This window comes from Sphaerodactylus townsendi, linkage group LG09, assembly GCF_021028975.2.
Source record: "Sphaerodactylus townsendi isolate TG3544 linkage group LG09, MPM_Stown_v2.3, whole genome shotgun sequence".
NCBI classification, from domain to species: Eukaryota; Metazoa; Chordata; class Lepidosauria; order Squamata; family Sphaerodactylidae; genus Sphaerodactylus; species Sphaerodactylus townsendi.
The window spans coordinates 40,440,795-40,452,267 of NC_059433.1; the positions used below are offsets into that span (position 1 = coordinate 40,440,795).

Consider the following 11,473-nt stretch of genomic DNA (forward strand, 5'->3'; position numbering starts at 1 on the left):
GGAAGGTATTCCACAGCCTCCCCAACAATATTTGGAGCCCACCCTGTACCTGACATACTTTGGTCACTGTTCTAAAAATAGACCATGACAGAAAGGCTGAAAGGTGAAATCAAACATTTTACAATCATTTGTGCATAGGAATTTGTTCATAGTTTTTTTAGTCCGGCCCTCCAACAGTCTGAGGGACAGTGAACTGGCCCCCTGTTTAAAAAGTTTGGGGACCCCTGCTGTAAACTGAACATATGGGCACCAGAAAATAATTATTTCATTTTGGACAAATTTTGAACAGTGTTTTCATTGTTGTTATGTTCAACACATGGGTGCACTTCTCCTAAGATGCCTATTTTTCAGGACTATGGAAGTGCACAACTTCATGGGTCTTTTAAAATAAATCCTGCTTTGTCTCCATGGATACCAGAGTAATAGGAAGGCAAATCTTCACTTTAATCCTTGGGTTCTCCTCCTCCAACTTCATACATTTGATAGAAAATTGTTGGAATGAAACCCTAGATTAAAGTTGGAACTATGCATTATTAGGATAAAGTGTGTAAAATCCAGTAATTCCTATTCCTTTCTTTTCAACCTAATAACATTTGGAAGGAAAGAAAACTCTGCATAGCACAGTGGCTAGAAATTAGGAAAGCCTGCACAGAATTAACTTGCTAGAACTACAAGGATTCCTCATACTCCTGACCTTTCAAGCTCTGATCCAGACTATAGGCATCTTATTATTTATAAATATAACTGCAACAACTTTAATTGACAGAACAAGGCTCCTTATTCTGCACATTCTGGTGATCAGTGAACTTCTGAAATGCATTTTAAACCACGAACAGCCAAGCAAAAGCACACTGGATATTACAGAGTGGCACCTATGTCCTCTACTGCTTCTTCATGTCACACACAGGTTCAAATAATTGAATATGGTTTTTCCTTCCTCCTCTGAAGAGACTTATTTATTTATCATAATGCGGGTAGCAGCCGCTTGCCAGCAAATGGTTGCCCCAGGAAGTGCTTTACTCAGCTGCACTTCCAGTTTTTGAAAGGTCTCCGCCTCACAGCTGCGTAGCCGTGCAGAGTCGCAGGGACAGCAACATGGCTGTGAGAATACATGCTAGCCTGCCCACATGGCTTTGGAAAACATCCTGAGCTTCTGTGTGAAAGCATGACAGCAACCCACATGGTTTCTGCAGGCTCCGGTCGCTGCCTGCACAGAGGCATGTGAATGGGAAAACAGGACAGTGGGTTACTTTTATCCCACCATGCTGGCATCATGTCCCTGTGCTGTGTGGAAGGGGCCTCAGAGAGCCATTTGTGCCATTTTCTTCCTTCGCTGAAGTCCAGCATTAAGTTGGAGAAGAACCTTCCTAAAGTTGAGGAGAGAAGATATAGAGGAGGGTCCTGGGGGGTAATGTTAAAGAAAATGGACCATATAGTTTAATGGCCCCATCTAAAAGGGGGGCCAAATCAACTCATGGAAGTGGCGCATGGCCACACCACAGGATTTGCCCTCCCTGGGCACTTGCTCTGGCAGAGAGGCAAAAACCACTGGCATACAGCCACTGCAGCCCTCCCCAGCACTGGGACATGATGCCAACATCCCAGCACCCCTGCCGCTGCTGGAATAGTGGGGCAGGCTGGGGGTGGAGTTGACATTAATCGGCTCCCTCCCAGCCAGGCACTGTGTCATGCCAGCAGCCAGGAATTCAGACTTATGTCACCCTTTTGGGTGGCGTAAGTCTACATGCCTAATAGAGGCTTGTTAGGAGCAGGGAGACTTTTACACTTTTGAGTCTCCCCAAGTCTCCTGAAAGTCTCTTTGGAAGTAGTGGGGTGGCACAACTGCAGCCAGCTGCCTGGGCTTTTGGCTGGGGCTTCCTGACCCCATGCATTTTCAGCACACGGGCTGACAAACATCAGGTGGGTCAAAAACCCATATTAGTCACTGCATTCCTTGACTGCTTTTTGAAACCCACAGAGTTTATGGATAACAAGCTCCTCTTTGCAAATACATGCAGAAAAGTACACTAGGACAGTGAGGCAGTCACTCAGAAAAGGGGATTCCTGTTCAGCAGAGAGACTTCAGAAATCAGCCCGTTCCCACAGAAACCAACCCTTGCCATCTTGCATGTTAGTCCTCTATTGCACTGTGAAACCTGCTGGTACTCTAGATCCTCCTTTGGTAACAGAATTCTGGTGACTTTGTGTTGTGTGGTTTTAGCTCAGTAGCCTATGCCAGCATCTGGGCATTAAAGACAGGTTCTAGGTCTGGAAAGATTAAAGATCTTATTACCCTGGTCTGATGCTTCAATGCTATTCTTATAACCTCCAAACGTTTCTGGAGAAAGATCCTTGAAGTAAAAGCACAGCATCGGGAGTAGATGGAAAATATTTCTTAGCCTTTGTTTATACACTTTAAATCTCACAGTGTGGTTAAGGAACAGGAAAAGGATGTTCCTATAAAATGTTCAAGCTGTACTAATTATAGGAAAGGGCAGGTGAACTTTTTCATATCCTTGCAAATTATTTATAACTAGTTAGGTACATATTTATAATCAAAACTGCAAAATCAACTGTAATGGAGTGGAGATAATAGGAACCGCAGTGGAGAACTATGACATTAAAAGTCTATCTGCAGAACCAAAATGGATGCATAAACTATGTACACAAGTATTACAAAATTCTGATCCATTTATATTTTTAATTAATTCTTTAAAAAACTTTCATAAAATAAATAACTATGGAATTATTCTTGAAATCTTTCAATCTTCTACCAGAACTGAAAAAAATCCTTCAACTGTACACTGAAACACCTAGCTGTGATTTATTATTTTTTTCCTACATGACCATAAAACCTCCTGTCAGAACTGTAATAACATTAGGATGTGTTTTCTGAATGCATGCCAGCAGAACTAAAATATTTTTAGTATGATGATATGCATAATGTTTAAAATATCATTCACAAAAATGAGGGGAAGAGACCTTTCCAGTGCATTGTTTACTAATATGAAGGTGTCAAAACTGATTTATGCGAGTTAGTTACCAATGATTAAAATAATTCTCATAAGCTCTCACTACACATGTTGAGCTCAGCAGAATCCAGCCATGCGCCCTTCCCCCAAAGCATACACATTTGCAGCGAGCTGTTCATGTATTTTGCAAATAGGCTAGTAGTACTAGCCTAAGAATACTTTCCTAGGAGTAAACCTCATTGATTAGACCAGAGTAGGACTCCAAGCATACCTGTTTAGAATTCTTCTCTATGTCACTTTAAAAAATATTCCTAGAATTCCTTGTCAGAACAATATAAATACTATCCAGACACATTCCAAGACAAAATTAAGAAGCAAGAGTTGTTTGGTAAATCTTGTAAGAAAACCAGTTGACACTGGATATCTGTAAGGGGGTCTGATTGTCCATTTCCATCTACTACTGTGAAAGGCAATGAAACCTTTTGGTTGCATAATGTACCTCTGATGTGACATGGTTTAGGCCGGGGTAAAAAAAACCTGCAACTGGTATTAGAATAGGCTTGTTCTTAACACTTCTTATATTGAAGGTACATATATCCCTGAGATCAGAATATGTTCAGTTTTCTATACTTAAATGTATGGTCTCTGGTGCTAAAGATTCTCATGTAAACACCCCCCCCCCCCAATGCATATATGGTTTCCTGAACCCACATTACAAGAATAGTTCAATGTATTGTCAAAGGCTTTCACGGCCAGAATCACTGGGGGGTTGTGTGGTTTCCGGGCTGTATGGCCGTGTTCTATCTAGTACCATTTTCTCTTGATGTTTCGCACGCATCTGTGGCTAGCATCTTCAGAGGATCCAATGAAGATGCCAGGGCAAAGATGAGCAATTGTACAGATAGAAAGGCCTTGCAACATGATCAGTATTAAAGGAATAGGGAGACTAGTTTTTTTAAAAGATATGAACTGGAGGGTAATCATAAATAGCTTTATGCCAAAGGATGCGATGCTTACAATGAATAAAAGAAACAAGAGGAAACATGCATGAGGAATGAGAGGAGAGATGGTGAAAATGGAAGGCAGAAAGGTGCAGCAGAGATTAGAACACAAACACAGGAATGAAGATGAGCAACATGAAGTGAGGAGAACAGAATGAAGAGAGTTAAGGACAGCCTAATCAAAAGCCCTGGGTGGCCAGGCACAGTGCTGCTGCAGCAGCACCCTGCTGCCTCCAGAGAGGTTTCTAGAGGTGCAGGGAGAAAAAAGAAGCCCCACCAGAAAGTCCTCCATTGGGTCAGTGCTGTGTTGCAACTGCCATAAACACAACTAAAGTTCACTGCACCCCTGGTAATTCCTCCATTACGCCCCTTCTACACCAGTGGGGCTGGAGGCGGTTTGGGAGTGCTGATGCAGTGCTGGGCACTGCATCCGTGCATCCCGGGAGGCTGCGGTGGCTTCCCACCAACATGATGGCTTCTCTGCCAAGGTAAGTGCCCCAGGGAGAGCACACCTGCCAGCACAGACCCACATCGCCTCCCAAAACTGACCCAGCCACATCTCAGTTGGGCTGTCAGAATCTTAGTTAGATCAAAGGAATGAGCAAGTGCTGCAAATGTGAAACAAACAAAAAATAGCAGGAAACACTAATACACTGAAATTACAGTAAGATATGAATCCAGTAGCTTTTGAGAGACAAAGCTCTCTTCATCAGACAATGGTATCTGATGGAGAGAGTTTTGACTGTCACAGGCTCCTATTGAGAGTCTTGTTGATCTCTAAGGTGATACTGGACTTGTATCATCTCTATCTGTTCTTCTGCAGACCAACACAGCTACCCTCTGAAGTTAACTGAATTTAAAGAAAGACAGAAAGGTGAGAAAGTTCACTGAAGTTGTATACCTGGGCAAAAAACTCCCAAAACATTTACTTCCTTATCCCAGAGGGATACTTTAGTTTTATCCCATTATACCTAGATTGCTTAAGAATAAACAAAGCAGCAATAGTATCCAAGTGTGGAAAGCAATAGTAAACCACCCCATAAGCATAGACTGCCTAGTAAACATCATAATGTGATGTCACCTGAAGGGTCAGTAATGACCTGGTACTTGAACAGGGAACTATAGTGTCCAATCAAAACCAAATCTACAGTCTACCAGGCTAGAGTCATAATAAAAAGAAACCCGATTGTAGCAAAGCTATAAAAAGTCCCAAGAGTGAATGACGAAGAGGTAGGTTCACAAAATAAAGGAGAAAAAAATCAATTTAATTCATATCTAGCTGTGAACAGTGATATTGCAATTTTATTTATTTATTTATTAGTTTTTTATACCCCGAGGGGCTCTGGGCGGTTTACAACATAAAATCCAGCACACTATTTAACGAGGAGCAAACAATAAGAACAGTTTACATGGCTCCAACAATTTAATTACTAAAATAAATAATAAAATCCCATTTAAAACAACGGTCACACAATAAAGTACAACAAAAGGCACCCAATAAACCTAATATCAGACCCTCCCCTCAGAACAGAAAAAAGAGGGAGGACGGCGGGGCCCAATGATATGGTAGAGAGGAGTGCAATGCAACATTAGCAGTTAAAAACTCATAAACTATACAAGAAGACAATAATCAGCATAGAAATGGCAGAAGATACAAAAAAGAAAAGATTTTTAAAAAACAAAACAAAGGGTACTCTGAAAAGATGCCAGGGAACATCAACAGAATGGGACAGATGAAAGGAAAGAGAATCATTTAGATGATGAGTCAAAAACCAAGCTAAGAGGACATCACCAAGAATCTTGAACATGAAGATAAAAAAACTGGAAAGAACAACTAACTCTACGAAGAGCTAGGAAAATATCAGAGTATAGGGCAGAAAGAGAATATTAAAATTTGGTAAGAATATCATCTTTTGTCACCCTTAGTGAAATAAGAACACATGGGTTGGAGTATTAAAAAAATTATTAATGAGAACAATGAGACAATGTATGTCATACATTGCAGTAGCCATTGCCTGATGACTTTGAGAAGAGTGTTGTGCCCAAATTGGTTTGTGACCAGGCTGCGTTTGCACAGAAGTGCCATTTGTATGAACCAAGTCCTCCATGTATATAAGGCTGCCAGACTCCAAGGGGGCCCCCAGTGATCTCCCAGAACTATCACTGATCTCCAGACTACAGAGATCAGTTCCCTGGAGAAAATGGCTACTTTGGAGGATGGATTCTATAGAATTATAGCCCAATGAGGTCTTTCCCTAGCTCTACCCATAACTTGCCAGGAATTGCCCAAAATGGAATGGTAACCTTGGTGTGTGAGATATGTGAGTCAATTGTAATTTCTGCAACTGAAGTGCACGTTTTGATGGTACAGGTTCCAATGGTTGTCCTATACCACTAATTTGCTATCATCAATCACATGTTACCGGTATTTATTTTTTGACTGCCATTAATCAACTTTTCTCAGCCCAGTGGATTCAAAATGGCTTACAATATCAAAAAGAGCAACCGAAAACTATCAATTGTAAATTGTTGATTTTAAATCAATATTTTATAACTAAATTGTTTTATGAAAACTCAAGTATATAAGGAGATAGTATATTTATATGAGATTAAATACACTTTAATGCATGTCTGTAAGGAAATGGAAAGTTTTGCTTTAGAAGGTGGCTCCCCGCATGGAAAAGGTTAATTAAAATTTTACAAGATTCAGCTCTGGCAGATGTGTTTACAAAGGCACCCAATGATGAGAAGCAAATATAATTCAAACCATCAATTAATTTCCAGTTATATATTAAAGGGCAAGAGAAACAGCCATCAGTGAACTGGGTAAGTTACAGTAAACTATGTAAACATTTTATGGTCTCATTACCTAGTCTTAAAAGATTACCTAATGTTTATAACTGCAAACTCAGTGCCAGATCCTGGGCAGGCAGAACAAAAAGAATGAAGTGATGGGGAGAGGTAGGCACTGCTTGGGGTACCAGGTGGTGGAGCAGAGCCTTTCACAGAGAGAGGACATTTCCCAGATCTGTTCTTCTGCAGAAGGTGCAGGAAGAAGATGCAGGTGCCACATGCCCACCAGGGAGATCCTGTAGCAACTGCTGAGGAGCATATCTAACCACAGCCACCAGCCTTATCAGAGTGAGTATGTCAGCTCTACCCTTGCCTTCCCCCAAACACACCATTGCTCTTTCACTGAGCTGTGTTTCTGGCTTACACTCAGAGGCCCCTTCCTCACATGCAAAATAATGCTCTTTCAATCCACTTTCAATGCGCTTTGCAGCAGGATTTTACTGTGCGGAATAGCAAAATCCATTTGCAAACAATTGTGAAAGTGTTCTGCATGTGCGGAAGGGCCTAAACCCTGCTGACCTTTGCTTCTTCACCAGTACTTCAAGCAAGACTTGGCTTTGAAAAAAAGCCAACCAATCATTTCATTTCAAATCAAAGCCAATCTTCCATTTTTCTCATTTGAGAGTAATCCTAAACAGATCTGCTCGGCTATTTATTCAATGGGTCTTAGTCCCAGGAAACTGCCCTTTGGATTGCAACATCTTGCAATGCAATTTCTCCCCATTCAAAAATGTAAAATGATTCATTTATGCATCATTGAAGGGAGGCACAAAAGCCATAGTTGATCTAGGGCACCAGATATCCTTGGGTCAGCCCTACATCCTAGCCCTTCCAGTCTGCTACTGGGCAAAATCAGACTTCTTTCCCCGAAATATCACATCATGCAGCCAAAATAACAGTGCACAACTGAGAGCATAATTCAACACATCATTTTATCGCAACCATTTTCCATTATCAGACACACACGTTATCGGTCACTAGGAGGCTACATGTTGTTGTGATGTCCTAGGAAACAAGTCTCTAATCTAATTACACCCAGATGATAACGGAAAGTAAGTACAACAATACAGTTTGACAGGAGATTTAACAGCTGGCATCATGCAGCCCCCCTTTTGCCCAGGCTTCTCATTTTTACACCAGGCAGTCAACATGAACACGGAAATCTTGCAAGTTAGATCAGCCATATCACTTGCACTACCTGAACTCTCCCCCTAGCGCTTTCCCCACTCAGGGTTCCGGTTGCATCCCAAATGGGCTTCCTTCCTGCCAAGGTATGTCTCTTCCTCACCCCAGCCCAACACATTCAACCACTTTCCACCCCAACACTTTCTGGAGCAATAGTGGAAAAGAAGAATTGGAGTTACCTTTTATACTTTTCTCTAACTTTAAGGAGTCTCAAAGCAGCTTACATTCACCTTCCCTTACCCTCCTCACAACAAAGACCTGGTGGGGCATGTGGGGCTGAAAGAATTCTGAGAGAAATTGATTAGCCCAAGGTCACCCAGCAGTCTTCACATGGAAGAATGTGGAAACAAACCCGGTTCACCAGGTTAGTCCACCGCTCATGGGGAGCAATGGGGAATCAAATCCAGTTCTCCACATTAGAATCAGTTGCTCTTAACCATTACACCACACTGGCTTTCTGTTTCTAGTTTACCTAGCTTTCATCTCCCCAAGTGGAGACAGAATATCATTTTGAAATAACTATTGCCATTTGAAGAAATATTTTTCTACTTACCAGCTGATACATGTTGTACTACAAACTTCTAGACAATGACACAGTTATGGTTTATTTTTAGAACTGATACTGTTTTGGCAGTCACTGCTGGCACCTCAACAAATCAAAATATTTTGAACTGGTTAATTTCCTCCTTGTTATGTATGAGCCATGCGTGTAAAAATCATAAGAGAAAGTATCCTGAAGTTTGGAATCCAGTTTTGCATTCAAATTAACTACTCTTTAGCAACATAACAAAAAAAGAGATTTCTGATCGTACCTGGTAAAATGTAACCATTCATTCACTACCGAGCAAAACAAGGAAGACCGTTGGAGATTATTTCATTCAGGGAAATCAGGCACTCTGCTTGAGTACATCACCAATAGGATGGCACTTCTTACTGTAAAAGTCACAGTTATAATGAAGCTCCTAGAGAGAACTAATAATTATCAATTAAAAAGGATTAACAAGCTTCTGCTACCTTATGAAAAAAACAGCTCACCTTTTACACAGACTTCTTTGATACTGAGATTTGAAACAGAATAGCTAAGAAATTCTGCGCATAGGCTTGAAAGGACAGGCCCTGTCCGCTACTTAAGATTTGGTTACAGTACAGGAAAGTCAGGAAGAAATATTCTTTCAAATCAGGCTACCTGGCAACCCCAGAAGATTTTTAGTTTCCCCTACAATAAGATGACTTTTGGGGATAGGGCGGTATGCTAAATTTAATTATTATTATTATTATTAATAATAATAATAATAATAATAATAATAATAATAATAATAATAATAATAATAATAATAATGATGATGATGATGACGACGACTTGCAAGGTATTACTTGAGCTACCTGAGTAAGCTTTGACCAATACAAGTATACGTGAGTCTTTCCTGCTCTCTGCTTCAACCTAAGTGATCCAGCTTTGAACATAGTCTCCAAATATGAAAAGAACACAAAGGTATGAAGAATTCCTACAAGACAATGGAGACTGCATCCCTTCCAATCATTCCCCTGCTCACTTAAAAATCCACGAAAAACTACTATAATTTTTTAGGATGTGTACGTCTCTGTAATGTCCATCAACTCTTAATCTTTCCATCATCACCAGACCCACGTTTGTCTCGCGTTTTCATTGGTTCACCTATGAGTCACAGAATCATTCCACCTCTTCCCATAAGGGCGGCAGCAGAAGAAAGAGCTTTATCGACAGCTACCAGCTACAAACAGCTTCTCTCTACTCACCACCATTCCAACATTCTTGAAATACCAATAACAATCAGCTCTCTGAACAGCTCTACAGACGTACCCTAGATAACACAATACACACACACACACTCAGAATAAACACTTCTGTCTTGCTGGTTGGATAAAGGGTTATGTGAAAGGTAGAAGAAATGAGGACGTGGAGGGGCTTTTTAAAAAACGCCAAGGCAAAGAAAGTGGAGAGACACCAAAAACCAGAACCGGGCAAAAGAGCTGGTTATCCACTCTTGACTGAGGACAAGAAGCGCAAAGATGGAGCGGGGGAGCCCGAGGGGGCGGAGGATCCCCTGCTTGGGGGCGACCCTGGACCTCCAGCAGCCACCCTCCACTTCCCGGCGGTCACGTGACCCTCCCTCCCCGAGCCTCCCTGGCAGCTGGCGCCCCCTGGCGTGAGGTGGGGATGCTACGTACCCAGCAGCAGGAGGCGGTGCGTCTGCTTGTATTCGCGCTTCTGCTGCTTGAGCGCGCGGTCGATGCTCTTGCTGACTTTCCTCGCCTCCTTCTCGGCCTCGCGCTCCTCCGGGCGCTGCTTCTCCCAGGGCCTCTGCAGCGCCACGGACTGGGGCTTGGCGGCGGGGTTGGCCTGAGGCGGCGGCGGCGGCCCCGGCTGCTTCTCCGCGGGAGCCGCCCCGTTGCCCTCGCCGTTCTGCAGGAGCAGCAGCGGCCCGTCCGCCTCCCCCGGGCGCGGCTTCCCGCCGGCGCTCTCAGTCTCCCCGCTGCCCGCGCTTCTTCCTCTTCCTACCCCGGCCTGGGCTGCGGACTCGATGCTGGGCGACGGCTGCTGCTCCGTCTCCGAGGTGGTGGTGGCGGCGGTGGTGCTGGAGATGGAGCCGCCTCCGCCGGCCGTTGCCGCTGCTGCTGCGCCGGGCTCGCCGAAGAGCCGCGGGCGCAGGCTGTAGCAGAGCCCCATCGCTGCCTGCCCCTGCGGGGGACGAGCGGGAGAGCGAGCCGGGCGCGCGTCTGGGCTGGCGGGCAAGAGGAGCACGACGACGACGACGAGGAGGAGGAGGAGGAGGAGGAAGGCGCTCAGCGCTGCCCGTGGTCCCCGCCGCGCGTCAGGGCCGCGGAGGGCGCGCCAAGCAACCCCTCCTCAGCGCCCCGCCGCCGCTGCCGCCACCGCTGTTGCTGGGCCATCTTGCATTTTCCTCCCTCTGCTCCGGACCGGCGGTGGCGGCAGCACGAGCCGCTCCTCGCCTCTGGTCACCTGACACACGGACCCGGCGGGGCCACCTTACCGTAAATACCCCAGCGCGAGCCCACCGCACAGCTCGGCTTGGGAGAGAGCCAGGGCGCGCGTGGGTGTGTGCCTCTGTGTGTGTGTGTGTATATATATACACATACGCTACCTCGCACGCAGCCGCAGTCCTGGCCCCCTCGCTTTGGTCAAGGAGGGTTCCCCTTCACGCGCAGCTGAGCCAGCCAGCCCACGTACAGTGTCGTGCGCGCGCACAGCTCTCCTTTTTAAAGCCCCTGCCCTGGTGCCACGCGCAGGTGCCACCTGCCCGTCTGTTTTGCCTTTTTATTTTTTACACGTGTGCCCTGCCCTCTTCCCGTGGAAGCCTGTCCTCACGCGAACTGCTTTACACTTCCTGATCTAGCGAACCACCTTCCCGATTGTTGCCCCACCCTTGTTCTTTCTCACAATGAACCTTCAGCTTCTCCGGT

At 44.4% G+C, this 11,473-nt stretch overlaps 1 protein-coding gene across 1 annotated transcript in view; it reads right to left on the minus strand.

Annotated features, from left to right (window-relative positions):
* The window catches only part of GNAL (G protein subunit alpha L), a 156,336-nt gene extending 145,168 nt beyond the window's left edge, over positions 1-11,168 (minus strand). Inside the window, exon 1 of the mRNA XM_048507207.1 lies at positions 10,220-11,168. Coding sequence (XP_048363164.1) covers positions 10,220-10,718 — 499 coding nt within the window. The 5' untranslated portion in view covers positions 10,719-11,168. The remainder of the gene's footprint in view (positions 1-10,219) is intronic.
* Positions 11,169-11,473: the final 305 nt, after the last annotated feature.